The 26,028-nt window shown below is 47.6% G+C and overlaps 3 protein-coding genes across 5 annotated transcripts in view; 2 read left to right on the top strand and 1 right to left on the bottom strand.

The window, feature by feature from the left end:
- Window positions 1-7,275: 7,275 nt before the first annotated feature.
- LOC148776153 (histone H3.3A) lies at window positions 7,276-8,097 on the top strand. The gene has a single exon (XM_088841373.1). It carries the CDS (start codon window positions 7,306-7,308, stop codon window positions 7,714-7,716), a length of 411 nt encoding a protein of 136 aa, XP_088697499.1. The 5' UTR covers window positions 7,276-7,305; the 3' UTR covers window positions 7,717-8,097.
- Window positions 8,098-11,079: 2,982 nt separating this feature from the next.
- Window positions 11,080-16,766, top strand: FABP1 (fatty acid binding protein 1). Its single transcript, XM_055400871.2, has 4 exons — window positions 11,080-11,252; window positions 13,430-13,602; window positions 15,796-15,888; window positions 16,681-16,766. Exons 1-4 carry the CDS (start codon window positions 11,186-11,188, stop codon window positions 16,729-16,731), a joined length of 384 nt encoding a protein of 127 aa, XP_055256846.1. The 5' UTR covers window positions 11,080-11,185; the 3' UTR covers window positions 16,732-16,766.
- Window positions 16,767-20,979: 4,213 nt separating this feature from the next.
- Window positions 20,980-26,028, bottom strand: part of SMYD1 (SET and MYND domain containing 1) — a 51,427-nt gene continuing 46,378 nt past the window's right edge. For 2 of the 3 annotated variants that reach the window (XM_055399972.2, XM_055399973.2), the window contains one exon: window positions 25,221-25,521. In XM_055399972.2, coding sequence (XP_055255947.1) covers window positions 25,363-25,521 — 159 coding nt within the window. In that variant the 3' untranslated portion in view covers window positions 25,221-25,362. Of the gene's footprint in view, window positions 25,522-26,028 lie in introns of all 3 variants that reach the window. The other variant, XM_088841372.1, reaches the window with a different exon arrangement.

The raw sequence follows: 26,028 nt of genomic DNA, 5'->3' as shown, positions 1-26,028 counted from the left end.
AAGTGTTAGTCACTCAGTCATGTCCAACTCTTTCTGATCCCATGGACTGTAGCCCACCAGGCTCCTCTGTTCATGGGATTTTCCAGGCAAGAACACTGGAGTGGGTAGCCATTTCCTTCTGCATGGGATCTTCCTGACCCAAGAATGGAACCCAGGTCTCCTGCATTGCAAGCAGCTTCTTTACCATCTGAGACGGATCCCCAAATGCTCTCAGTTACAATCACACAATAGCTCTCCAATTCACACCCACTCACCTCTTCCCACATTTAGATCTTCATCCTCTCCTGCCAGAATTTTCACAGGAGTTTCCTAATCTACTTATTCACCTCAAGTTCTCTCTCCATCCAACCCATCTTTAATGCTATCTAAGGGTACCTCATGCAACGAGTTGACTCACTGGAAAAGAGTCTGATGCTGGGAGGGATTGGGGGTGGGAGGAGACAGGGACGACAGAGAATGAGATGGCTGGATGGCATCACCAGCTCGATGGACATGAGTTTGAGTGAACTCCAGGAGTTGGTGATGGACAGGGAGGCCTGACATGCTGTGATTCATGGGGTCGCAAAGAGTCGGACACAACTGAGCGACTGAACTGAACTGAACGGTAACCTATCAAAATCACAAATCTGATTATCATTCCTCTGCTTGAGAACTTTGGCTGACTTTCCATCACCTAGCACAGCAATATCTAAATTTTTTCAGTAGCATATCGGTTTCCCATCTTTTTGTCACATCTCCCTAAGTTCTTGTGCCAGTTCTTTGTGTCTCACCCCCTTCCCCTCGATTCACCACTCTGCTCTGTGTTTTGGGGACTGAAATCTACAAATTATATTTTCTGAACTCCTTTGCCAGCTGCTTTTCTGTTAGGATGTAAGGTATGCCAATCATCCAACCAGAAGGCAATTGGAAGTCAGAAGGAAGAAGCAATCTTCCTTATTTGAAGTTCTCATGGCTTCTATTGTGACAGTAGGAGTACAGTGGCTCTAGATTCCAGCCACCAGGTCAAGGTGGATCCAGAACTGAAGTTGCCAACAACCTCCAACACTGTAGAGGCAAGTTTAGATCTCTGGGTTCCAACCCAGGGTCATCACCAGCTTCGAATCCCCTTCTTCCTTTTGCTCTTACAGCTCCTCCAACACCTTGGTAATCAATATCTTGTATTCAATTCCTGCATTTGAAATACCTAGGATAATATCTGTTTTCCATTCTGGACTCCTGTACTAATAGTTACATACTATTTTTCTCTGAGTGACCCCTTTTAAAAAAGAAGCAAATTGACCTTGTTCAAAGCAATGATATCCATGAGGTTGTACGTTGGTGTACGTTTGTCTAATACATGTTAGACTAAGTGCAGAACTATTAACATTTAAGTTGTTCATCTATCTCCCATCTTTTTGGGGAAAAATTATTTATTTAGTCAGTTATTTGTGTTTTTGGCTGTTCTGGGTCTTTCTTGTTGCACAGGCTTTTCTCTAGTTGCGGTGAGTGGGGGCTACTCTTTAGTTACTGTGCTCTGTCTTCTCATTGTGGTCACTTCTCTTGTTGTGGAGCACAGGCTCTAGGGTGCTCAGGCTTCAGTAGTTGCAGCTTCCAGGCTCTAGAGCACAGGTTCAGTAGTTCTGGTACACGGGTTTAGTTGCTCTCTGCAGCATGCGGGATCTTCCCCCAAGCAGGGATCAAACCCATGACTCCTGCATTGGCAGGTGGATTATTTACCGCTGAGCCACTGGGGAAGCCCTGTGTCCCGTCTTCAATCATATCTTGTGCTGATATACACTCCATTCTGGGAAACCAAGGTCTAGAGGCTACAGGGCAGCCTCCACATCACCGTCTGGTTGTGGCCTCCCTCCCTAGCTTCTGGTTCTCCTACAGACTCTTCCATCCTCTTCTCTGTCTTTCCTCCCCAAACTATATGCCTTTCTTCAGCAACAGCATATTTTGTCACATTGTTGCATGCTTTGTTCTCTATTCATGAAACTATCTTGACTCCTTCCCTGACCAGAAAATTCCTTCTTACTCTTAATTTAATCGTCCCCTACCTTTTGAAGTATCATTTAAACTTCCTGCTAATCAAAGGGCAGCTTTGACCTCTTTCACACTCCCCTGCTCAGTGAATTCCTTTGTAGATTCAAAACATAACCTGTGCAGGAACTTCATATAGTAGTTCAGCGTGTCACTTGTTGAGTGAATAGTCAAGAAGTAGATGAGTTACCTGATGCCTGTGACTTCTGTGGGATCTGAGGCTGGGTAAAGGCCACCCTGGAGGAGGGAGCAGAGTGGTGCACACAATCACCGTGGAGCCCAAGATGAGGGCGTACAGAGGGGCCCAAATAAAATATTCCAGTAAATCTAATACAGGAAGAGCAGCAGATCCTAACTTTGAAGAATTAAAATGCAATAAACTATGATTTGCAGGGCACCTCTTCTGAACAAGGGCTCAGCAGTAACCTCAGGACCTTTCATTTCTTCAAAATCTTGCTTCATGCACATGGACTGTCTGGTTTTTGATCTAGGGCAATAGGGCATTTCTAAACCGACAGTAACCCAGCCATTAGTGACTCAAGAGGTCAATAGCACCTAGCCTGTTGTCTTATCAACATTTTCTAGACTCATGTTCCATGGAAAGTGCAATGCTAATCTCTGGTTTAGAAGAATTTTGGGGGGATTAAACAAGATACTTCTTTTAAAATTACAGCATTGGAGGGCTATTTGAAACATATCTCCTCTTTTTTGGGTTTCCTTCCCATTTAGGTCACCACAGAGCGCTGTGCTGAGTCCCCTGTGCTGTGCAGTGGGTTCTCGTTAGGCATCTATTTTATACACAGCAGTGTATATATGTCAGTCCCCATCTCTTGTTTTATCCCACCCCTCCACTTCTCTCCTTGGTGTCCACACATCTGTTCTCTGTATCTGTGTCTCTGTTTCAGCTTTGCAAATAGGACATCGGTACCATTGTTTTGAGATTCCACACATATGTCTTAATATACAGTATTTGTTTTTGTCTTCCTGACTTACTTCACTCTGTATGGCAGGTTCTAGATCCATTCACAGAGAAAGCATGTACTTAGTCAATTAGTGGAAGGTGCATTTTATCACTGTTAATATGATAGAATGCATGGAACTGAATAGAAATCACTAAAGAAGTTGTCGATCTAGAGGAGCTGAGCCCCCCAGGAGGGCTACACGGAGAGGGACTGTAGAGCTGAACCTTGAGCAATGTCAGCAGAGTGACCATTCTGACTCTAAATGGCTGATGATTCACGGCCCAAAGACACAGAGAATGCAGGGCTGAAGGGTGAGGGTGTTAAGTTGGTCAAGGGTTGCCTGGGGAGAGATTTCTTTTTGAAGTGCCAGGCTGACTGACTTTGAAGCCAACTGAAAGCTTCCAGCACTCAGAGGGCAAGGGACACACGTACACAGGGACACAGGGCAAGCAAACACTATTAGCTTTTACAGCCAACACAGGAGCTCTACAAACCAGGTTTGCAGATAAGTTTTGAGTTCTTCCTTGATTACATCAGCCCTCAAGTTAGTGCTACTGCCTCCTGTGTAATTTACAAGATTTTCTGCTTTACTGTGTCACAGTAAACTCACTGTGGGCCCAAAATGAATCACAGGAAGGACTCACTTTTTATCATAGGGATAGTCCAAAGGGTTATTGTAGAAAAGGAAATTTTATTGAATACATTTTTCAGTATAGTCTGTATAAGTGTGATTTCTCTTACAGGGCAAACTACCACCCACAATTTTTGTGTGGCATATTTGTCCTTGTGGCCCCCTAGTGACTTCTTCAAGCAGGCAAGACCTCTAAAAGGCCAAGGATGTTGAGTGGTTCCCATTCTAGGTACGGGACAGTTGTTATAGGAGGGCATTCTTTTTTTTAACATGTATTTGTGTTACATGTCATTTATTGGACTGCATCAGGTCTTAGCTGTGGCATGTACATCTTTCATGGCAGTGCACAGACTCTCTAGTTGTGGATCACAGGCTCAGTAGTCGCAGCTCGTGGGCCCTCTGGTCGTGTCGTGCCAGCGCTAGAGCATGTAGGTTTCAGTAACTGCAGCGCGTGGGGTTTCTCTACTTGTGGTGCATGGGCTTAGTTGTTCCTCAGCATATGGGATCTTAGTTTCCCAACCAGGGATGGAATCTGCGTCTCCTGAATTGCAAGGTGGATTCTTAACCACTGGACCACCAGGGAAGTCGTAGGATGAGATTCTTTAAGGAATTTACAATGATTGAAGAGACAGAATAGAATATGATCAGCAAGGCTTACGAAGGTGTTTTAAACATTTTTGTCAAAGGATGTACATCCTGAAATCCCACCCAAAGGATCTGAACTAGCACGTGACAGAAACAAGAGACTTGCAGGAGTGATGACATGGCCAACGAAGCTGATACAAAGTCTTCTCTCAGGATGAACCTGCTGCTTGAACCATAACAGTGTTTCCGATGTACAGCTGAGGTTACAAGAAAAGAAAGAAAAATCCCTTGTTGCCAGGAGCTCCGTAGGAACTGAAAGTTGGAGCAGTAAGCAGTGAGCTGAGCCTGGGGCACCTAGAGACATTACCCACTGGCCCAGGGAGATGGGAAGGAAGCTTGTCCTCAAGTTTTGCGTGTGTGTGTATGCTCAGGCACATCCAGCTCTTTGCAACCCCATGGACTATAGCCCGCCAGGCTCCTCTGTCTATGGGATTTCCCAGGGAAGAATACTGGAGTGGGTTCTCATGTCCTTCTCCAGGGGATCTTCCAGACCCAGGGATCGAACTTTCATCATCTCCTGCATTGGCAGCGGGGATTCTTTAACACTGAACCACCTGGGAAGGCCTGTCCTCAAGTCAGATCAACATAAAAGTTGGTCTTGAGCTGAGATACCTCTGGACACTCAGCAGAAGCAGATGCAAAGTGCTGTGACCTCCACCTCTGATAGGAGCTTCGCATTCTTGAAGGTGACACAGGTTGACACAGTGTTTTCAGGAGACAGAGACTGTCAGGATCATTCAACAATAAGTAAATGGAGCCCCAGAGAAGCTCAGTGCTTTTGTTCAGGGTCACACATCTGTTAGCAAGGAGAGCTAGACCCAAACTCAAGTCCTTCTCCTCCTGCAGCCCTGCCTCTAAAGAAGTATGGCTCACGTGGCGTCTCCCAAAACACCCAGGAAATGGGCAAACTGGCTCTGCAGGCATCGTGGGGTCAGATCCAAGTGCAGAGGAGCCTGGCCTCAAATGAACGGTAGTCATATTCTGGCTACCAAGAGGCTGTCCCTGCTCCCATGCCTCCACGCTGCTCATCTGAGTAGGGAAAGTAAGGAGAAAGAATGTCTGGTGGGGCTCGGAGGGGGCTGCAGTCTCTGGACAAAAATCAGAAGCTGAGCCCATGAAATAGGAGTCTTTTATGTTTTTATTCTTGGAAGCCACTTGAACTTTGTCATCTCAATTGGACTTATCTCCTCTTGTGTTTACTTAACTCGTGGGCGAGAAATGTCATTACCCTTTTTGATTTTATGGAAAACCATTTACAAGTGTTAAATTTTGCAATGGCCACTAATCTCTGCGGCTTCAAGACACACATACACACACACACACACACAGTCTAGCCAAGAGCAGGCTATCAAGGTCTGCCTGAGAGTCTCCCTGTCTTGGATCTGGGGGAGGGAAGAAGTCCTTGCTTCATATCTGTAGCCTTGGTCCACATCCCTCTGTCAGGCTGTCCCTTTACGTGGGGGCTGTAGGGTCTCCAGCAGCTAGGCCAGCCCCTTGCGCAGTCTCTGAGCCTGTCATGCTCAGTGCTGCCTGGATGGGGAGGCAGGGAATGCAGGGCAGGTGGAAGGTTTGCAGGGAGTTGGTTCTTAGGCACTGCTCTCCCTCAAACACCAGAAAAGGTAGCCAATCCAGGCTTCCTGAGAGGTCTCTGGGATTGATACCGGCCTGCCCTATGAAGAAACTTTTATGATGCTCTGTCCCCCTCTCCACCTTGGAGCCACTGAGCAGCGCTGTGGGTGTGGCGTTTGACATTCATGGTCAAGGGGAGAGAGTCTAGATGTGGAATTTATGTCAGGTATCCCTTTACCGAAGAAGGAGTATTAGGCAGGCAGGACTGCATACAAGAGTGCGGTGTGTCCAGGGCACGGCCAGTGGTCCTCCCAGACAGAGGGTTGAGATGGGAGGAGCTCTCAGGTATACATGAATTTAGCCCAAGGTTCAACCACAGCACAGTCATTAGACAGACACACGCCAGCTGTTAGCGCATGTAGGCTAATGCCCACAGGCTGACAGCTGCCAATGCAGGAGATTTGGGTTTGATTCCTGAGTTGGGAAGATCCCAGGGAGAAGGAAATGGCAACCCACTCCAGTACTCTTCCCTGGAGAATCCCATGAAGAGAGGAGTTTGGTGGGCTACAGTCCCTGGGATTGCAGAGGGTCAGGTTTGACTGAGCAACTAAACAACAATAGCCTGTGTAACCCAGATGCTGGCAGAGATTGGATGGTCCTCTGGGATTTGAACAAAATTAGCTTGAATTTCTCCTAAACCCAACCTAAAATCTTGGGAGACCCCTGAGGGAATGCATCCCTTGGCCACTCGTCTTCCTGGTACCGTTTTCAGTACCAGATACAGTTCTCAGTATTTCTTGCTTTCAGTACCAGGTACTGTTCTCAGTACTTCTTATTTTCACTGTGCTGTCTCGGCTCCATCACATCAACCCAGAAGTGAAGCTCAGCCCGTCATCATTTTCCTCTTGCACATCTATTGATGCAAGAATTATACTTTACTGAAACATGGAGGTAGCTGGGGAGATAATCAAAGAAGGATGGGGATGCACTTGGCAGCAAACGAGCAGCTTCAGATTCAACATCAGTGCTCCCAGAAACCCCCCTGTGCCTGGGGGTGCCTTAGTGACCTGTCACCGCATACCCTCTTGCTGGCCCCTCTCCTTTCTGCGTGCTGCCCTGCTCTCTCCTCTCTCCAACCATAGGGAGGGAGAAAGAACATGCAACCAGTGTCTCTCTCTCCATCTCCTGATCAGCACAGCCCTGCTTCATCATCTCAGCCTCACCGAATACCTCCCCAGCTCCCTCGCTCTCTCTCCCAAGCAGCTTATCTGATTATTTTCTCTCTTAAACACACACACACACACACACACACAGTCTCCTCTCTGAGATGAATTCTGATTCCAGTTCTTAAGGTAATGGATTTCAAATTGTGTTCGCAGCCGCCGCCGCGCCGCCGTCGCTCTCCAACGCCAGCGCCGACTCTAGCTCGCCGAGCTCCAGCCGAAGGAGAAGGCGGGTAAGTAAGGTCTCTATACCATGGCTCGTACAAAGCAGACTGCCCGCAAATCGACCGGTGGTAAAGCACCGAGGAAGCAACTCGCTACAAAAGCCGCTCGCAAGAGTGCGCCCTCTACTGGAGGGGTGAAGAAACCTCATCGTTACAGGCCTGGTACTGTGGCACTCCGTGAAATTAGACGTTATCAGAAGTCCACTGAACTTCTGATTCGCAAACTTCCCTTCCAGCGTCTGGTGCGGGAAATTGCTCAGGACTTCAAAACAGATCTGCGCTTCCAGAGTGCAGCTATTGGTGCTTTGCAGGAGGCAAGTGAGGCCTATCTGGTTGGCCTTTTTGAAGACACCAACCTGTGTGCTATCCATGCCAAACGTGTAACAATTATGCCGAAAGACATCCAGCTAGCACGCCGCATACGTGGAGAACGTGCTTAAGAATCCACTATGATGGGAAACATTTCATTCTTTAAAAAAAAAAAAATTCTCTTCTTCCTGTTATTGGTAGTTCTGAACGTTAGATATTTTTTTTCCATGGGGTCAAAAGGTACCTAAGTATATGATTGCAAGTGGAAAAATAGGGGACAGAAATCGGGTATTGGCAGTTTTTCCATTTTCATTTGTGTGTGAATTTTTAATATAAATGCGGGGACATAAAGCATTAATGAAAGTCAAAATGTTTCAGTGAACAAGTTTCAGCAGTTCAACTTTATAACAATTATAAATAAACCTGTTAAATTTTTCTGGACAATGCCAACATTTGGATTTTTTTAAAACAAGTAAATTTCTTATTGACTGCAAAAAAAAAAAAAAAGATAATGGATTTCACTTCTTTGTGTGTGTGTGTGTGTCTGTGTGTGTGTGTTCAGTTGCTTCAGTCGTGTCCAACTCTTTAAGACCGCATGGACTGTAGGGCATCAGGCTCCTCTGTCCATGGGATTCTCCAGGCAAGAATACTGGACTGGGTTGCCATGCCTTTCTCCATTTACTTCTTTACATATCCCACCCCCCAAAAAATCATCGTCCCACCTGGTGGAAGCCCTCAGTACAATGAAACATATTTAAAGGGACATAAGGTTTATGTGGTGGCTCAGATGATAAAGGATCTGCCTGTAGTGCAGGAGACCTGGGTTCGGTCCCTGGGTCAGGTTGGGAGGATTCCCTGGAGGAGGGCATAGCAACCCACTCCAGCATTTTTGCCTGGAGGATTCCATGAACAGAGGAGCCTGGCGGGCTACAGTCCATAGGGTGGCAAAGGGTTGGACACAACTAAACGACTCACACAATCAAGGTTCAGAACAAGACAAGAGGAAGCTATGCCGTCATCCTCTCTGAGCCATTTCCCCCACTTCCATCCCAGTGCCAGGGCATTCATGGTGACTAAAAATGGTTGTGAGTTCTCAGCATACAAGTCAGCTGCTTAACGTTTTCCAGGGACCGTCCTGACTCATGGCCTGGAAAGCACGTTGTGTCCCAGGCACTGTCAGAGGGAGAGCAGAGCAGAGCCCGCCTCTGCACTTGGAGGAAAAGGTTTACTGGTGCCAGATCCTCGGGCACATCAGCCACTACCCTCTGCCCACACTGCTCGGTAGGTAGTGACCTCCCCGCGGCAGGATGTATGCTAGTGCACCTGCCAGGAAAGCCAGAGCCAGGCTCTGGCGTGAGCCCGTGGACTTCTAAGGTGCTCTGCTGAATCAACAAGTCTGAACTCTGGAAGTTTGGGAAAGAATTGTGAGGGGGCTGGAGATAAGGGGACGTACCTCTACCATGGGCTGATACACCCTGTTAGTCTTGCTCTGGGGCACCGGTGTCCCCTGTCATGAGTCCTCAGCTACTCACAGGTCCCCTACCTCATGCACAGTCAGAACCTGAGGGCTTCCAGGCTTGCATAGCAGAGGGCCCAATAGCCCAGCAAGATCTGGGGTGCAGAATTCTGGTGGGGAGGGCTGCCAGCTTGGCAGATGAGAAAGTGAGCACCTTGGTGACCGTGCTACAGGTAGGACCGGATAGGATCCCCCAGCAGGGGAGAGAACTATCCAGCAAACAGAGGGAGCTCTGCCTGGAATCTCCCACCATCCACTCAGACTCGAGCTGGAATGGCAGACCAGCACTGCAGGGAAGGAAGAGAGACCGACAGGGCTGGGAAGACTTTCACTGGCTCTTGGACCTGGGGTCCACAGTACCAGCCGTATTCACATCCGCCCATGCTAAACTTTCAGCCAGGAGCAAATCTGTTAGATACACACACACACACACACACACACACCAATCTCCTGGCTGCCCAGCCCCAGCGATTCAGTGGTTTAATAGGGCAGACCAACCTGACTATTCTATCTCTCGTTTTTATTTAACGAGAAACAACATGGCCTCGTTGTCTGCTGACCATTTTTATTTGCTGACTCATCAATCACTGGACGTTGACTACGTGCCTGTGTGCTGGGAATAACAAAGAAAAGGTACAGTGGAAAAAGAAGACTTAGAGAAAAAGAATCCCGGTAGGAATGAGAATATAGATATTTGCAACGTGCTCTCTGAGCCTAGAGGATTCACAGAGAAGATGACCAACGGGAGAAGAAAAGAGAGGCAGAGGGAGCCCCGTGAAAGCCAACAGGGAGGCAGGGATACCCCGATAGGTTCAGTTGATCCAGGAGGTCCTACCCTCTTCTTTCTCCTAACTTGTCTCTGGCTAATTAAATGCATCTCAATTTCCACATGTCCGATTTAAAGGTATCCTTTCGCACTTCCAAAAGGAGACTGTGCACCTGTGGGCTTCAAGGAGGGATTCCCAGAATACAAAGCAGCTCTAGGGGCTGATGACAGGTTTGTGAAAACTAAGCTTGTGTGAAGATAAAGACGGGAAGCCTTTATGGACATAGTGGGGGAAGGAGAGTGGGGATGAACTGAGAGAGTAGCACTGACATACATACACTACCATGGGCAAAACAGAGAGCTAACGGGAAGCTGCTGCATAGCACAGGGAGCTCAGCTCAGGGCTCTGTGATGACCTGGAGGGGTGGGCTTAAGAAAGAGGGGATATGTGTGACCTTACAGCTGATTCATGATGTTGTCCAGCAACATAGTGTGCTGTTAGTGTACGGTATGTAAACTAACATAGTGCTATAAAGCAATTATCCTCTAATAAATTAATTTAAAAAATTATGTTTTAGAGATTGGAAGAGATCGTAAGGTTATGCAACTAAAGTGAGATTTTGAGAATGAAGGGATTCCTTGGTATTTTTCCTGGAGCATCTAGATTTAGACCCCAACACACACACACACACACACCCCTACATGTATGTGTATATACATACATGCGAACATGCACACACATGCAGGTTTGTGTGTTTAGGTATGTATGGGCTTCTCTGGTGGCTCAGTGGTAAAGAATCTGCCTGCCAATACAGGAGACTGGGGTTCGATCCCTGGGTTGGGAAGATCGCCTGGGGAAGGAAATGGCAACCCACTTCAGTATTCTTACCTGGGAAATTCCATGGACAGAGGAAGCTGGTGGGCTACAGTCCATGGGGTCACAAAGAGTTGGAAACAACTGAGCAACTAAACAACAACAACAATAAGAATGTATGCGCGTGCACACACACACACACAAACATTTCACAGGAAAGCAGTGCCTTAAAGGCTGCAGGGCTGCAGGGCTTTGCACCTGATTGACACCAATGTTTGCTGAATTGTAGCAATCCGCTGCCAGGCCCATCCTGTTTTTTTATCGTTGACCATTGCTCTCAAGAGTTAATGTTTGACCCTGGCCATAAAGGAGACGACAGCTGATGACTTGTGACCGACTTTTGGAGGGGAAGGAGCCCCCTATAAATTAGCCCACACCAGCCCACACTGGCAGCCCTGCCAGAAGAGCTGTTGGATCAGCTGTGAAGAGAGCCTCACCGCCACCATGAACTTCTCCGGCAAGTACCAAGTCCAGACCCAGGAGAACTACGAGGCTTTCATGAAGGCAGTTGGTGAGTGCTGGGCCAAGGCTGGGGATCATGGCCGTGAAGGCTTGGCCCTATAGGTGGTGGCCAGCCAGGGTCCTGAAGTCAGACAGGAGGAGCAGTTCAAGCTTCGTACAGATTTGGAATCATGTTCTGCAGGTTCCTTGTGCAGTTTGGGGCTATTCCTCCCTGGACGAGACTATGCCTTAGGCAGGTGGCAATGGCACTGAACTAAGACCTGATCTAGACTGCAGCCACCTCCGTGGTCACCGCACTGAGCGACCATGCTCATTCACTCATTCATTCCTTTTTCATTCCTCTAACAAACTTTGATTCAAGGCAACCACACGCTGAGCACAGTGCTGTGCTGAGCAGATGTCACAGAGACAGATAACAACGAGCCACATGTCCAAGGTCACCGTTTAGAGAGAGAAGAAAGAGAAGAAATGAATGCAACACAGCCTCTCCTAACGTGCCTGGAGTGTTGACTCAGCGCCAGGCCTCATGCTGAAGCCCCAGACAGGCAACTTCCTGTTGTTAGCTTCCTTTCACGCAGTCGTGTCCAACTCTTTTCAACCCCATGGACTGTAGCCCTCCAGGTTCCTCTGTCCATGGGATTCTCCAGGCAAGAATACTGGAAAGGGGTGCCATTCCCTTCTCCAGGGGATCTTCTGGACCCAGGGATCGAACCTGGGTCTCCCACATTGCAGGCAGATTCTTTACTGTATGAGCCACCAGGCTGAGTCCTCACCAAAAACTCTGAGCTCAGCACTATTATTTTTCCCATTTTATAGGCAAGGCCTTGAAAGAGCAACTAATGCCGACCGGGGTCACACAGATCATCATCTCAAACTGAGTTGAGATTTAAAGCCAGCACTAGTTCCCAGGGACCCCACTTTAAATCCCTGTCACCCATCCACCTCACTGAGTCACTTACAGGAGGATGTGGTGGTTGTGGGAGGGTGTCAGAGGAAGGCTTGGTAGGAGTGAAGGTGAGCCTTGGGCCTTGGGAGATGAAAAGGTGTCCCCTGGGGGCTGGAGGAAGAGATTGTGCTCCAGCGGGAGGAAGCAAATGGGGTGGGGAGACAAGGAAGAGTGTTGAGCAGGAGAGGGTGGGAAAGATAGCAAAGGCAGAGATAGGAAGGCTTCCGGGGCAGCTGAGAGCTGGGATCTTCTCCTGTAGGACACAACACAGCACCTCCTGTCCCTGCATCCCTCACCTGGCAACAGGAGCCTCCCCATCACTGTCACTGAACCTGGATTTCCTGAGCCTCAGTTCATATGACAGCATAGCCACACTCTGATATCCATCACACTCTGTCCCCGGAGAAGGGACTCCTGGTCCATCTTCCCTAACAGCCTGATGGCAGAGGTGGAGGTAGGGATGGGGGCCTAGGCTTGCCAGGCACGATCCTGCTGTGTGCCTCTTGTCCCTGAATAATTTTTTAATGAATTAATTTTTTAATTGGAGGATAATTGCTTTACAATGTAGTGTTGGTTTCTGTCATATGTCAGCATGAATCAGCCATAAGTGTATGTATATCCCTTTCCTCTTGAATCTCCCTCCCACCCTGGCATAATTTTTAAGAGCTTCCCTTTCACTCTCAGGAGGGACCTGGCTTGGGAGACAAGCTGATGGTCACCCTGAGTGTGGAGGGAAAAATACTTACTCTCAAAGAGCAAAGTCTCCGAGCTTGAAACAGGGAGGACGGAGGAGGGAGAGTGAGTCAGAAGCAGGTGCTCAGCCGAGGGCAGAAAAGTGATTTTTTCTTTTTTTAACAAACCAAACTGGCAAGATAGTGGTCACCTGAGGTCAGGCCAAGTCAGGCCACTGACCTTCCCTTTCAGAGGTCGAAGCTCAGTTTGCTCACAGGGCTCCAGGAAGTGCCAAGGCCTCAGGGATCTCTCCTCCCCCTTCTCACCGCGGGGTTTCTCTTGTGACTGCCAACCTGCAGGTCCCACCTCTGCTGTTTAGTGGCTCTTTCCATCCCCATGGACTGTAGGCCACCAGGCTCCTCTGTCCATGGGACTCTGCAGGCAAGAATACTGGGGTAGGTAAGCATTTCCTTCTCCAGGCGGTCTTCCCAACCCAGGGATCTAACCTGGGTCTCCTGCATTGCAGGCAGATTCTTTACCGACTGAGCCACCAGGAATGCCCCGCTCCCACTTCTGCCCACCTCTAAACCTTCAATGCTTCCCTCCAGGGATGCCCGACGACATCATCCAGAAGGGGAAGGATATCAAGGGGGTGTCGGAAATCGTGCAGAATGGGAAGCACTTCAAGTTCATCATCACCGCTGGCTCCAAAGTGATCCAGAATGAGTTCACCTTGGGGGAGGAGTGTGAGATGGAGTTCATGACTGGGGAGAAGATCAAGGTAGGAGGCGCCCCCTCCAGCCACCCTCTGCTTCCACAACTTTTCCTGGAGCCTGGCCCCAGGCTTCCTCCCTCAAGGCTCCCAGCTCACAATTCCTACTGCTGAGACCCTATCTCTGAACCCACAGCTGGGGTGGAAAGGCAGAGAGAGAGCAGAAACCAAGACAATACTGTCTCCACATGGTTCAGTGGATAAAGAATCCACCTGCAATGCAGGGGACATAGGAGAAAGGTTTGATCCCTGGGTCAGGAAGATCCCCTAGAGTAAGAAATGGCAACCCACTCCAATATTCATGTCTGGGAAATCCCATGGACAGAGGAGCCTGGCGGGCTACAGTCCATGGTGTTGCAGAGTCAGACACAACTGAGTGACTAAACACACAAGCAGAAAACACAATATTGTAAAGCAATTATCCTCCAATTAAAAATAAATAAATAAACCAGCTCTTAAGAAAGAAGCTCTTGGGGAGGGTGTCAGTTTCCTGGGGCCCACCTGGAGGGACTCTGGCCTGAGAATCTGTTATTGTCGTTCAGTCACGTCCAACTCTCTGTGACCCCCTGGGCTTCAGCACACCCGGCTTCCCTGTCCTTCACTGTCTCCCTGAGTTTGCTCAGACTCATGTCCTTTGAAGTCAGTGATGCCATCCAACCATCTCATCTTCTGTCACCCCCTTCTCCTCTTGCCTTCAATCTTTCCCAGCATCAGGGTCTTTTCCAAAGAGTTGGCTCTTCGCATCAGGTGGCCAAGTATCGGAGCTTCAGCTTCAGCATCAGTCCTTCCAATGAATATTCAGGACTGATTTCCTTTAGGATGGACTGATTGATCTCCTTGCACTCCAAGGAACTCTCAAGAGTCTTCTCCAGCACGACAGTTCAAAAGCATCAATTCTTTGGCACTCAGCCTTCTTTATGGTCCAACTCTAATATCCATACATGACTACTGGAAAAACCATAGCTTTGACTAGAGGAGAATCTGAGCTCTCCCATATGGAGGGTATGGGGGAACCAGGCCCAGAGCAGGAGTGTAAGATTCAGATTCTCCCAGGCCCAGAAATAGGCAAGTGAGAGTCAGTGCAAAACCTTAACAGAGCCCTAAGTTCATTCCTGAGCCTAAGGAAATGGCTTTGCCGAGCCTAGAGCTGGTGGTCATGGGGAGAGACTTCCTGAAAGAGGTTCTGGCTATACCAGAGAACCAAGGCCCCAGGCAGGCCTTCAGCTCAAGCCTTGCAGGTTGGTCAGTGACCCCTGGTCTTTGCTACCTCATCTGTGAAATGGGCACAGTCACTTCCCAGAGCAAAGATAGTGGGTAAGCTAGCATCACCTCTACTGGGCTGTGGATAAGGCATGCGATTCAAGCTGGGGGTAGGATGTGTGAGTGGTGGGCAGGCGGTGGCAGAGAGATTCAGGCAAGGGGGTGCCCCTCACAGAGGGTCTCTATTCCTCCCTCCCAAACCCCACAAGCCAATACTAGCATCACCAATATCCCAGGGGAAGAGATCCTCACTCCTCTCCCCCAGCATCCCCTGACCCCAGAAAACTTTGTGCATCTGTCTCAGCACAACCATTGGTCTTTTTTTTTTTTTTTAACCTTCCAGTGGCTCTTGACTTCTGCTTCCCCAGATAAAACATTACAGGTCAGGAAACCTATGATAAATTTTAAGAGGGAAACTCTCTTGTACACCTACAGTAAGGGGCAAGCTGTCATGGCCCTTTCCAACTCTCCATTTTGGAGGCAAATTTTAACCTTGGCCAGTATCTTCTGCTCCCTGCTGTTACCTCTCCCTGGATGTGTGAAAAGGAGACCACAAGAGGAAAGATGATGGTGCTAGAAGGAATAACATAAGGTAACACAAAACCAAGACAGGTGTTCTCCCAAATGGCCAGTGTTTCGAATCTTACTACTTCCTCTCTCCATTAACTTGGAGAATTGTTACTTGATTTCATTTTAGTGTTTGATCTAGATCACTTAGCCATCCTATGCTGACTCCTGGATCACAGCCCATAAATGAAAAGTCTGACAAAAGAAGCCCTGCAGTTTTCTTCAGTTCTTACATGACCTCACTTCTGTTCAGAGCCAGGGAAGGGGGTTTGGTTGCTGTAAGCAGAGTCCCATCCGGGGGAGCCAACCTCATTAGCGAGAGAGTTACTCCCTCTTGGACCCCTCCTCACAGGCTATTTCTTCTGTCTCCTACAGGCGGTGGTTCAGCTGGAAGGTGATAATAAACTGGTGACAAATTTCAAGGGCATCAAGTCTGTGACTGAATTCAATGGTGATACTGTCACCAGTGTAAGTCTGCACTCTCAGCTTGAGGGTCCTAGTACTTGGGGCTGGGTGGGGAGGTGGGTAGTCGGGGGTCAGGGGAGACATGCAGAGCAGTGACTCTTTCCTGTGGTCAGTCTCTGCTACTACTTCCTGAGCATCCTTGTGCCCCAGGCAGTTTCCGCACATTTTCTTGAATCTTCCCACCAATGCTGAATTTCCTAAATGTGGAACTGAGGCAGCATACAGCCAGGAAATGGCAGGGCTAGGGTTCCTCTGAACTGGATCTATCTCACAAGACTGATATCCATGGTGATACACTGCACCCTAGGAGGAGCCACTCTCATTACAGATGGAGGGGCTTTGTATATTTCTTACCATCTTGCAGTGAATGCCGATAAGGCACCTGTGGAGAAGGAAATGGCAACCCACTCCAGTATTCTTGCCTGGAGAATCCTGTAGACAGAGAAGCCTGGCAGGCTACAGTCCATGGGGTCGCAAAGAGTCAGACACAAGTTAGAGAACGAGCAGGAGCAAGAAGTGTTCAATGAAATGTTGAGAAATTGGATTGGATTGAACTGGTCTTGCTCTAAGTCATTGATGTAGAAAGGAATTCTGTAAAAGGCAGGACAGCTCTGCATGTGAAGAAGTGACAAAAACTTGGCATGGGAGTTTAGAAAAGTTGCCGATCCTTCCTCCTGTCCTATAGAGAACGGAGGCGTCCCTGAGTTGCTGCATATATTAGCATACTGGGAGCTTAACTATCCTTTATAATTCTACATCAGATAAACATTTCATGATTTCTTTTCTGGCTTTCAGACCATGACGAAGGGCGACATTGTCTTCAAGAGAGTCAGCAAGAGAATTTAGACAAAGTCTGCATTTCCTATTCTTTTAGTGTGTACAACTAATGTAATAAAGTGAACTTTGTTTTAAGAAAAAAATGTCTTCTTTTTGCTTAAAGGAGGAAGGGGAGGTAAAGGAGAGAGACTGAGAGAGAAATGGACCTGGTATGGCTCTCTCTTTTTTTTAATATATATATATATATATATATATATATTTTTTTTTTTTTTTTGGCTTCACCAACTTAGTTGAGGCATGCAACTTGTGGGATCCAGTTCCCTGACCACGAATCGAACCTGGGCCCCCTGCATTGGGAGTCTTAGCCACTGGACCACCAGGGAATTACACAAAATGTCCTTTCTTCTTGATGGCTTTTCCTTTTTGGGGTTCTTGAACACTGATAACCTCTAGTTTTGTAAATCTTGATCATCTACATGTTACATCCTGCGGGATTAGGTCTGATTCTCACCCTGAAAGCAGACCCCAGGCTGTCCACTCAGGCAATCCTATAAGGAACACATGATGTGGCTGTATCTGTAGACCAGCCCTGGAATGACATGTCCCGCTGGACAGCCACACAGCAAGGAGCTGGAGCATGAGGCTGTGTGGTGGACTAGGTCACTCCTGTGGGGACAGAGAGAGCAGGATCACTGGACAGGCAAAGGGAAGCCATGCCCACATGTGTGGCCTTAGCAGCTCCACCAGCCCCACCCACCTGGGGACATGAACAAAAGGGGCAGGCCCTGAACCACCCAATGAACAATTCTCCCTCTAAGGAGTGCCAGAAGTGGACAGAGGAACCTCAAGTAGAAAGTCCTTCTCTGCTGTGGGCAGAAGCAGATTAAGGGAGAAGAGGGTGTTTCCCCAAACAGTACCTTGTACCAGGCTCTGGTAACTGTTATGAGTTGAGCTGCACCTCCTCAAAACTCACATGTCAGAGTCCTAACCCTCAGCCTCTGATTGTGACCTGGCTCAGCCATAGCCATTGCAGATGTAACTAGGTAAGTTAAAATGAGGTCATGCTGGAGTTGGGTGGGCCACTAATCCAATATGGCTGGTATCCTTATAAAAATGACAAATGTATGGGGACTTCGAGCGTCCCAGGTGACTCAATGGTAAAGAATCTGCCTACCAATGCAGGAGACATGAGTTTGATCCCTGTGTTGGGAAGATACCCTGGAGGAGGAAAAGGTGAAGTCGCTTAGTCGTGTCCAACTCTTTGCGACCCCAGGGACTGTAGCCTACCAGGCTCCTTGGTCCATGGGATTTTCCAGGCAAGAATACTGGAGTGGGTTGCCATTTCCTTCTCCAGGGGATTGAACCTGGGTCTCCTGCACTGTAGGCAGACACTTTACCATCTGAGCCACCAGGAAAGCCCCGGAGGAGGAAATGCACTCCATTATTCTTGCCTGGAGAATTCCATGGACAGAGGATTGTGGCAGGCTACCGTCCATGGACTTGTAAGGATTTGGACATGATTGAGTGTAGCAGAAGCAAGATGAGGGCTTCCCTGGTGATCTAGTGGTTAAGACTCCATGCTCCCAATGCAAGGGGCCTGGGTTCAATCCCTCGTCAGGGAAGTAGATCTCATACGCCACAAGTAAAGATCTTGCATGCATGCCACAACAAAGATTCCTCGTGCTAAGACCTAGCATGGCTAAATTTAAAAAAAAGAAAAGCAGAAGTTTCTGGAAATGGAAACATGCACACAGGGAGTATGCCGTGTGGAGACTGGAGTTCTGCAACCACAGCTGAGGAACTAGTGGAAACCGGGAGCAAGACGGGGACAAGATCCTTTCCTTCCTTCTGTGGAGGGAGCGTAGCCTTGTTCACCTTGATGTTCGAGTTCTGGCCTCCAGAACTCTGAAATAACACATGTCGACTGTTTGAGCCAGCCAGAGAGCTGCCAAGCTCTGGAATTTCTATCTAACATCCCTCAGCTCTCAGAACTGCACCCGGCCCACAGAAATCTCTCGACAAATGTACCTTGATGAGACTTAGAGAATAGACTTATGGTTGCCAGGAGGAAGAGTGCGGGGAAGGGATATTTAGGGAGTTTGGGAGGGACATGTACCCACTGCTGTATTTAAAATGGATAACCAACAAGGACCTACTGTACAGCACAGGGAACTCTGCTCAATGTTATGTGGAAGCCTGGATGGGAGGGAAGTTCAGGGGAGAATGGGTACATGTGTATGTATGGCTGAGTCCCTCTGCTGTTCACCTAAAATTATCACTTTGTTAACCAGTCATACCCCAATATAAAATATAAAGGTTTTTTTCTTTTTTAATAATACATTTCCAGAAATTCACTTCTAAAAACAATGTACTTTGATGAACAAATGACTCTGTCACCTTTCCCAGCTTCTCTCCTCCCTTTTCTGGAGCTGAAGCCCCATTACTTTTTACTTGCTTAGTATCACAGGCCACAATGGCAACTCCCTGCCTCTCTCTCACCTGTCAACCTTCACCCCATGAACTGTCATCTTCCCTAAAAACAGCACAGATCATAATGCATCCCAATTCACTGACTTATACATGAGAGTCAAACTCCATAAATGACATTCAAGTCTCTATGACAGGGATCAGTAAGCTTCTTTTGTAAAAAGCCAGGAAGTAAATATTTTCAGTTTTGTGGGCCACCCAGTTTCCGCCACAGCCCCCCAATTCTGCTGTGGTTAATACTGAAGCAGCCACAGATGATGCCCAAACAGGTGGGCGTGGCTGTGTTTTACTGAAACTTTATTTTTGAACACTGAAATTTGAATTTCATATCATTTCATGTGTTCTTCTTTTGATTTTTAAAAACTTTTTAAAAATTTAATTTCTTATTTATTTTTAAATGTTGGTTGTGCTGAATCTTTGTTGCAGTGTACAGGATTTCTCCAGCTGCAGTATACGGGCTTAGTTGCCCTGAGGCATGTGGGATCTTAGATCCCAGACAAGGGATCGAACCCATCTTCCCTGCGTTGGAAGGTGGACTCTTAACCACAGGACACCAGAGAAGTCTCTGATTATTTCTTTCCAACCTATTTAAACATGGAGAAATATCCTTAACTGGCACACCACGTAGAAAAAGGTGGTAGCCAGATCTGAGTCATGGACCCTATGATTAAAGTGAAGACCTTGAAATGGGAAGATTATCCTGGATTATTCCACCGGGGCCAATGAAATCACAAGAGTTCTAAGCGAAAGAGGCAGGCAGGAGGGTCAGAGAAGGAGTGATGTGCTGCTGACTGGGGACCACAAACCAAGGAATGTGGGCATTCTAGAAGAAGTATTTAGAAACTGGGAAAGACAAGACACAGATTCTTCCCTAAGGATCTCCTTATTGACTTCTTTCTGCATCCTTAAGAGAAGTAAACCTGAGCCATCCAGGTTAAAGGTTGTATCTGGCCTTTAATATACGTCTGTCAATTCACTTGTGGGGCAGTGGACAAGAGGCTTAGCCTGAAGGGTAGTAATCAGAGGTCTTAAATTTGCTCGGTGTGGCACTGGATGGCAGAGGTTTCAGAATGCAGAGTTCACCCTTGACTCTTTAATGATCTTTCTAACTATCCATTCTGCTGTATCTATGTAGCAAACTCCACTTCTATCGATTGATAACACTACAAATTAATGTGTTCTTCTAAAGTTCAACCGATCACCATGACGCAAGTATTCCCGGCAAGGCCAGTGGCAGGTTATCAGTGTGATCCCGTGCAGAGGTGGGAAGAGGTGTGTGTGGCTGCTGTCTTGAGCTGGTCTTGCACACCACTGCTTGTCTCTGTCCTTCACCTCCACTTTCTCAGTAGGGGAAGGGACACCCCCACAGAAGCATGGGCAGGATGCTCCTGGCCCACTTAGGACGGGACAGGCACTGTGCTAAGAGACCTATATTTTAAAATTCGTATCTCTTATAGTAACACCCCATGGGACATAGAAATAATGAAACTGAAGCATGGATGAAATAACCAGTCCAAGATCATCTAGCTAATATCAGGACCGCTGATATGAACTTAATTTGTGTCAGTGTACATGATCTTAAACACTACACCGAAGAATTCTCTAAAACTGCCCTAATACAGTAGACACCAGCCACATTGGCTATTTTCATTGAAATAAAATAGTTAAAAGTTCAGTTCTTCACTCATACTAGACGTATTTCAAGTTCTCAGTTGTCCCATGTTGCTAGTGGCTACTGTATGGGACACAGATAAAACACACTTCCATCATGACAGAGAGTTCTATTAACACACTCTAAACAGACTGTCAGAAAGAAAGAAGCCACACACATTTGCTTGGAAACATGGAAATTTAATAGCCTCTGTGGACTGCTATAATTAAAAACTCAAGATACACAGTTCTATGTCTCTTGTGCTCTGATCTAAGCAAATTCACTCACTTAATCATTCATTCAATACACATTAACTGAGCACCTACTATATCCCGGGACCTGTGCTAGGTTCTGGGGATAGAAAGACAAATAAAGGGACAAAGCTGCTGCCCTCCAGAGGCTTACAATCTGATGGAGGAGCAGACAAGTAACAAGGCAATATAAGGTCATCAGGAGAATTATGAAGGGAGATTCAAGGGTAATATGACAGACTCAGACAGGCAGCCAGCTGAATCTAAAGCTTTCAGGGAGGGCTTTACAGAAGGAGTGATTTCCAAAGTGGGTGCTGAAAGATGAACAAGAGTTGATAGGTTTTACATATTTTAGACACAATGTTTCAAAACTCAGAGAGGCACAGGAGGACAGGGGTCACCCAAGGACCCATGAATAAGTGGCTCTGACTAAAATCTCAGATGAAGTAGATACTCAGGAAGTAACTAGACCAGTAGTCAGATGTTCTCCTTGGGGGCAACGGGTGTTGAAGAGGAACAGGAGCAGGAGTGGGGAGAAAGGAAAGAAAGAGTTCCCTTTGGGACATGCTGAGTTTGAGGGGCAGAACATTCGACAGGATATGTGGGGCTGATGGTCAAGAACAAGGTTAGAGGGTACAGATTTAAGGACATCAGCCTCAAAAGTATGAAAGTGTTAGTCACTCAGTAGTGTCTGACTCTTGGCGAGTCCATGGGCTTCAGCCTGCCAGGCTCCTCTGTCCATAAGATTCTCCAGGCAAGAATACTGGAGTGGGTTGCCATTCCTTTCTCCAGGGGATCTTCCCAGCCCAGGGATCGAACCGGGGTCTCCCGCATTGCAGGCAGATTCTTTACCGTCTGGGCCGTCAGGGAAGCCCTGAGGCAGTGAGGAAACAAAGGGCCTGGCTGAGCTCCTGGGGGAAGGTGTGCCGAGGCAGATGAGGACCAACCGAGAGTGACCAGAATGCAAAAAATCAGCTCTAGGAAATACCAGCCTGTCAAGGGCAGGAGGGAAACCTCAACAGAGAATCATTACAAGGATGTGGTGCCCAGAAATCAAGGACTGTGATGCCAACTGAAGCAGAGAAGCCAAATAATACGAAGGCTGAAATGGCCCGTGATGAGTGGACCTTGGAAAGAGCCATGCTCATTCTGCAGTGGGTTCAGGAAGAAATGGAAAGTGAAGAAAGCTAAATTCCAGTATACAGTAGGTGCAGACAAATACTGTCTGATTCCACTTCCACAAGGTACCCAGAATAGTCAAATTCATAGAGCCAGAAAGTACATTGGTAGATGCGGGACGGGGCAGGGAGGGGAGTTAGTGTTTAATGGGGACAGAACTTCAGTTTAGGAAAGTGAAAAATTTGGGAGCTGGACAATGGTGAGACTAGCACAACAATGGGAATGTACTTAGTGCCACTGAAATGTACAGTTAAATATGGTTAAAACAGTATGTTTCATATTATGTAACTTTTACCACAATTTAAAAAAAGCATTTTTTTTTTTTTAAAGGGACTTCCCTGGTGGTCCAGTGGCTAAGACTCTGTGCTCCCAATGCAGGGGGCCTGGGTTCGATCCCTGGTCAGGGAAATATATCCCACTTGCTCAAGTAAGAGTTTATGTGCCACAACCAAACAAAAAAAACCCAATGCAGCCAAAATCAATAAATATTTTTTTAAGTTGTTGATAAACATGGGAGACAAAGCCTTTTAAAAAAATAGTTAACCTTGAAGATTATGAGTGCCCCGCATGTCAATTAACTGTTTTAAATAAACCAGAAATGTGAAGAATCCAAGATGAGAGAGAATATAGGGGAAGCGAGGCTCAAAGACCCAGGAGGGGACAGGGGTCCAAGGCACAGGTGGCGAGTTCGGCTCTGGAGGAGAAGGGAGTGTGAGGAGGCGGGGACGGGAAGGACAAGCAGAGATACATGTGTGAACCCAGGTGGGAAGAGGAAACGGGAAATCCCGTCTCCTGGCCCCTCCAGGAAGCAGGCAGTGAGGGCCTGCTGACAGCAGAGAACTCAAGAACAGGAGTGAAGACCTGAAATAACCACTGGGCAAAGGAGAGCCAGCGAGGGGCACAGGGAGCACGTCTGGGCTGCAGCCCAAGGCCAGCTGAGGTTGGAGAGGAGGCTGTGGAGGAACCTGTGATGAAAGGTGCCATTTTCCTGGCTGTGCACAGACCTCCAGGTACAACAGAAAAATAAGACAGCTGAATTAATCTAGGTCAGAACTCTGCTGGACGGGGGCATGGGCCAAAAGGCAGACAGACACCTAATTTGAGGCAGAGGGGATAAAAACAGACCAGGAATATGGGAGAATGACCACCAGGTGGCAGATGAGAGTGACAAAGAAGGAAAGAGATTTGGCGGAAGGTTTTATATGAGGGTAAGTCACTTCAGTCATGTCCAACTCTTTGTTGCCCCACGGACTGTAGCCTGCCAGGTTCCTTTGTCCATGGAATTTCCCAGGCAAGAATACCAGACTGGGTTTCCATTTCCTATTCCAGGGGATCTTCCCAACCCAGGGATCAAACCAGGGTCTCCTGCATTGGCAGGCCAGTTTTTACCACTAGTGCCACCTAGGAAGACTGGGGATAGAAGAGGGAACATTTGAACTGGCACAGTTGGCTCCCTGGGAGAGGGCTGATTCTGTACTTTGCCGTGTAGTATGTGGGCTTAGAAGAACTGTCACTCTCCCAGTGAAAGTTCTAAAGAAGCAGGTGTCCTTAATAAAGAGCCAAGTGCCAGGTACAAGTATTCTGCAGAGAGTTGGCATCTTTGCAGAACTTTTTGGACAAAGATTTTGGCACATTGGCAGAGCTGTTGGGTTCCAAGGGAGGCAGTGGATCGTTCTGAGGATGAAGGGGTATAAGGATGGAGGAAGTGACTCTTTAGGCACAGGTGATAAATATAGGTCCTGGGGGGATCATGTGACTTCAAGATGTTAGTCAGAGCTCTGGGGTCAAGGGTGGCTCCAAAGGATATAGAAGACTTGATGACACTCCCAAAAAGAGGGTTTTGGTCCACGATCCCCCAAAACACTGGTGAGAAGTTTGGGCTCCCAGAAGATCAAGAGCACAATTAGGACAACTGTCCCAGGCCAATGGGACAGCTGGATTGGTTGATTCCCAAGACCCTCACTCTTGAGTGAAAAATCAAGAGCAGCTTCCCAGGAGATGAGGGCAAGTTGATCATACCCCAAAGAGGTCCCAACCTAAGTTTGAAATGTCCAGATTAAACATTCCTTTTGGTAAGAAGAGCAGAAAACCCAGGGTATGGAAAATGAAATAAATTAACCCAAGGAAGTCACACTTATTCATAACTAAAAATAGAGATTTCCTGGGGGTCAGTGATGAAGTCTAAGCTGATATAGACCACCCAGGCACATGTAACCAAATCAAATATCCAAAGGCCAATTCTGCTGGACCCATGATTATCAGGTAGGTAGGTTTCCAAATTTCTCCCTCAGCTTCACCCTAAAGAGACTTGGGCCAGAGGAATCTCAGCTAACGTCCAACTACTCCCACATTATGGGAATCACAAGGCTTGATACAGAGGGTGGGGAAGGCAGCCAACTACCTTTCAGTTCTAAAAGTAGTTTCAGAATAATGCTGGGAATCCAGACTTTAAACTGAGGCCTCAAGTGATTTGAGCAAACCTCCATCTCCTTCTGCATAGTACCCTTATTAAAGAGGTTCTAGTACTCTGAGTAGGACCCACACGGCCCAAACACAGTCCCTCCTTCATAACTCCACAGTCACCTGTGGAAACTGGACAACACCCATTCCAGTCAGCAAATCCTGAATATCCCTGAGACACCTGCTCAGATAGGTGAGCAGACAACTGAGACTCCAGGTACCTGCAACTCTCAGCTCAGAGGTCATCTCCTGCATGACCAACCGCTGCCCACCCACACCCCTCGACGACTACACACACACACACACACACCCTGGACACATATCCCTCTCTCCACAGAGCTTACCATCACATTTATTATCACACTGTGTTTTAACTGTTTATGTTTCCTCTCCCCAGTTACTTTTGGAGCTTCTTTATACCTAAGGTCTAGCACCCAATAAACACTTGTAGGATGAGTTAGACCGGGCTGGGCTGGGATAGAGTTAAACTGAATTGGACTGAGTTGAAGTTAAAGAAAATGACACTGGGGATCACGGAGCAGTATGTTCCCATGGCAACAAAGTTGTGTATTACTCTGATTTCCTCATCAGGGGTCTCCCCAGAAACCCACCACCTCCAGGATGTCTCCCCAGTCCCCCAGCCACGGCGCCTCTCCCCCACCATGCAGGTCCTCATTGCTTCTTGTGGAACAGAGCCGGCGCCGGCTCGTTGCTGGGCTCGGCCATGACCTGCATGGGTTGGTTGTTCAGGGCAGCCTCGCGCATCTTGTGGTACATGAATTCGTTCTGGCGGAACATGCGCAATTCCATCTCCGTCTGCATCCGCATGGCCTGTGGGACGCGGGAACATCGAAAACAGTGATGACAAAGCCCCAGGACATGTCGGTCTCTCACTTACGTTGGCCCTACTGGAAAGGACACACATACACCCTACACACATATGCACACATGTATACTCACACTCATCCACTGGGGGTCGAATGTCTTGACAGTGGGCTCCATTTGTTAGGAAGAGGCAGTCACACGAACCACTGAGAGAGTAGCTTGAGGGACTGTTCTCAGCAGAGATTATTCTTAGGAAGTGCCAGGTGGGGACCTGGGTTTGAACCTTGGCTCCTGCACTGAAGTCCCATCTAACATTGTGGGACTTAATCCCTTCAGCCCTCAGTTTGCTCATACATGAAATGGGTGAGATGCCCTTGCACTTTATAATGTGCCAGGAAGACTACAGCCTGTGACACATAGCAAAACCCTCACCCTCGTAATGTTAATTCAAGAAATATCTATCAAGCGCCAGGCTTCACTGCAAGGCTAAGGTCAGAGCAGTGAATACGGTGA

The sequence above is a fragment of the Moschus berezovskii genome, chromosome 11 (genome assembly GCF_049115385.1).
Source record: "Moschus berezovskii isolate FMDL1 chromosome 11, NW_MosBer_1.0, whole genome shotgun sequence".
In the NCBI taxonomy this organism is placed as follows: Eukaryota; Metazoa; Chordata; class Mammalia; order Artiodactyla; family Moschidae; genus Moschus; species Moschus berezovskii.
This window is presented reverse-complemented; position numbering and strand designations above follow the sequence as displayed.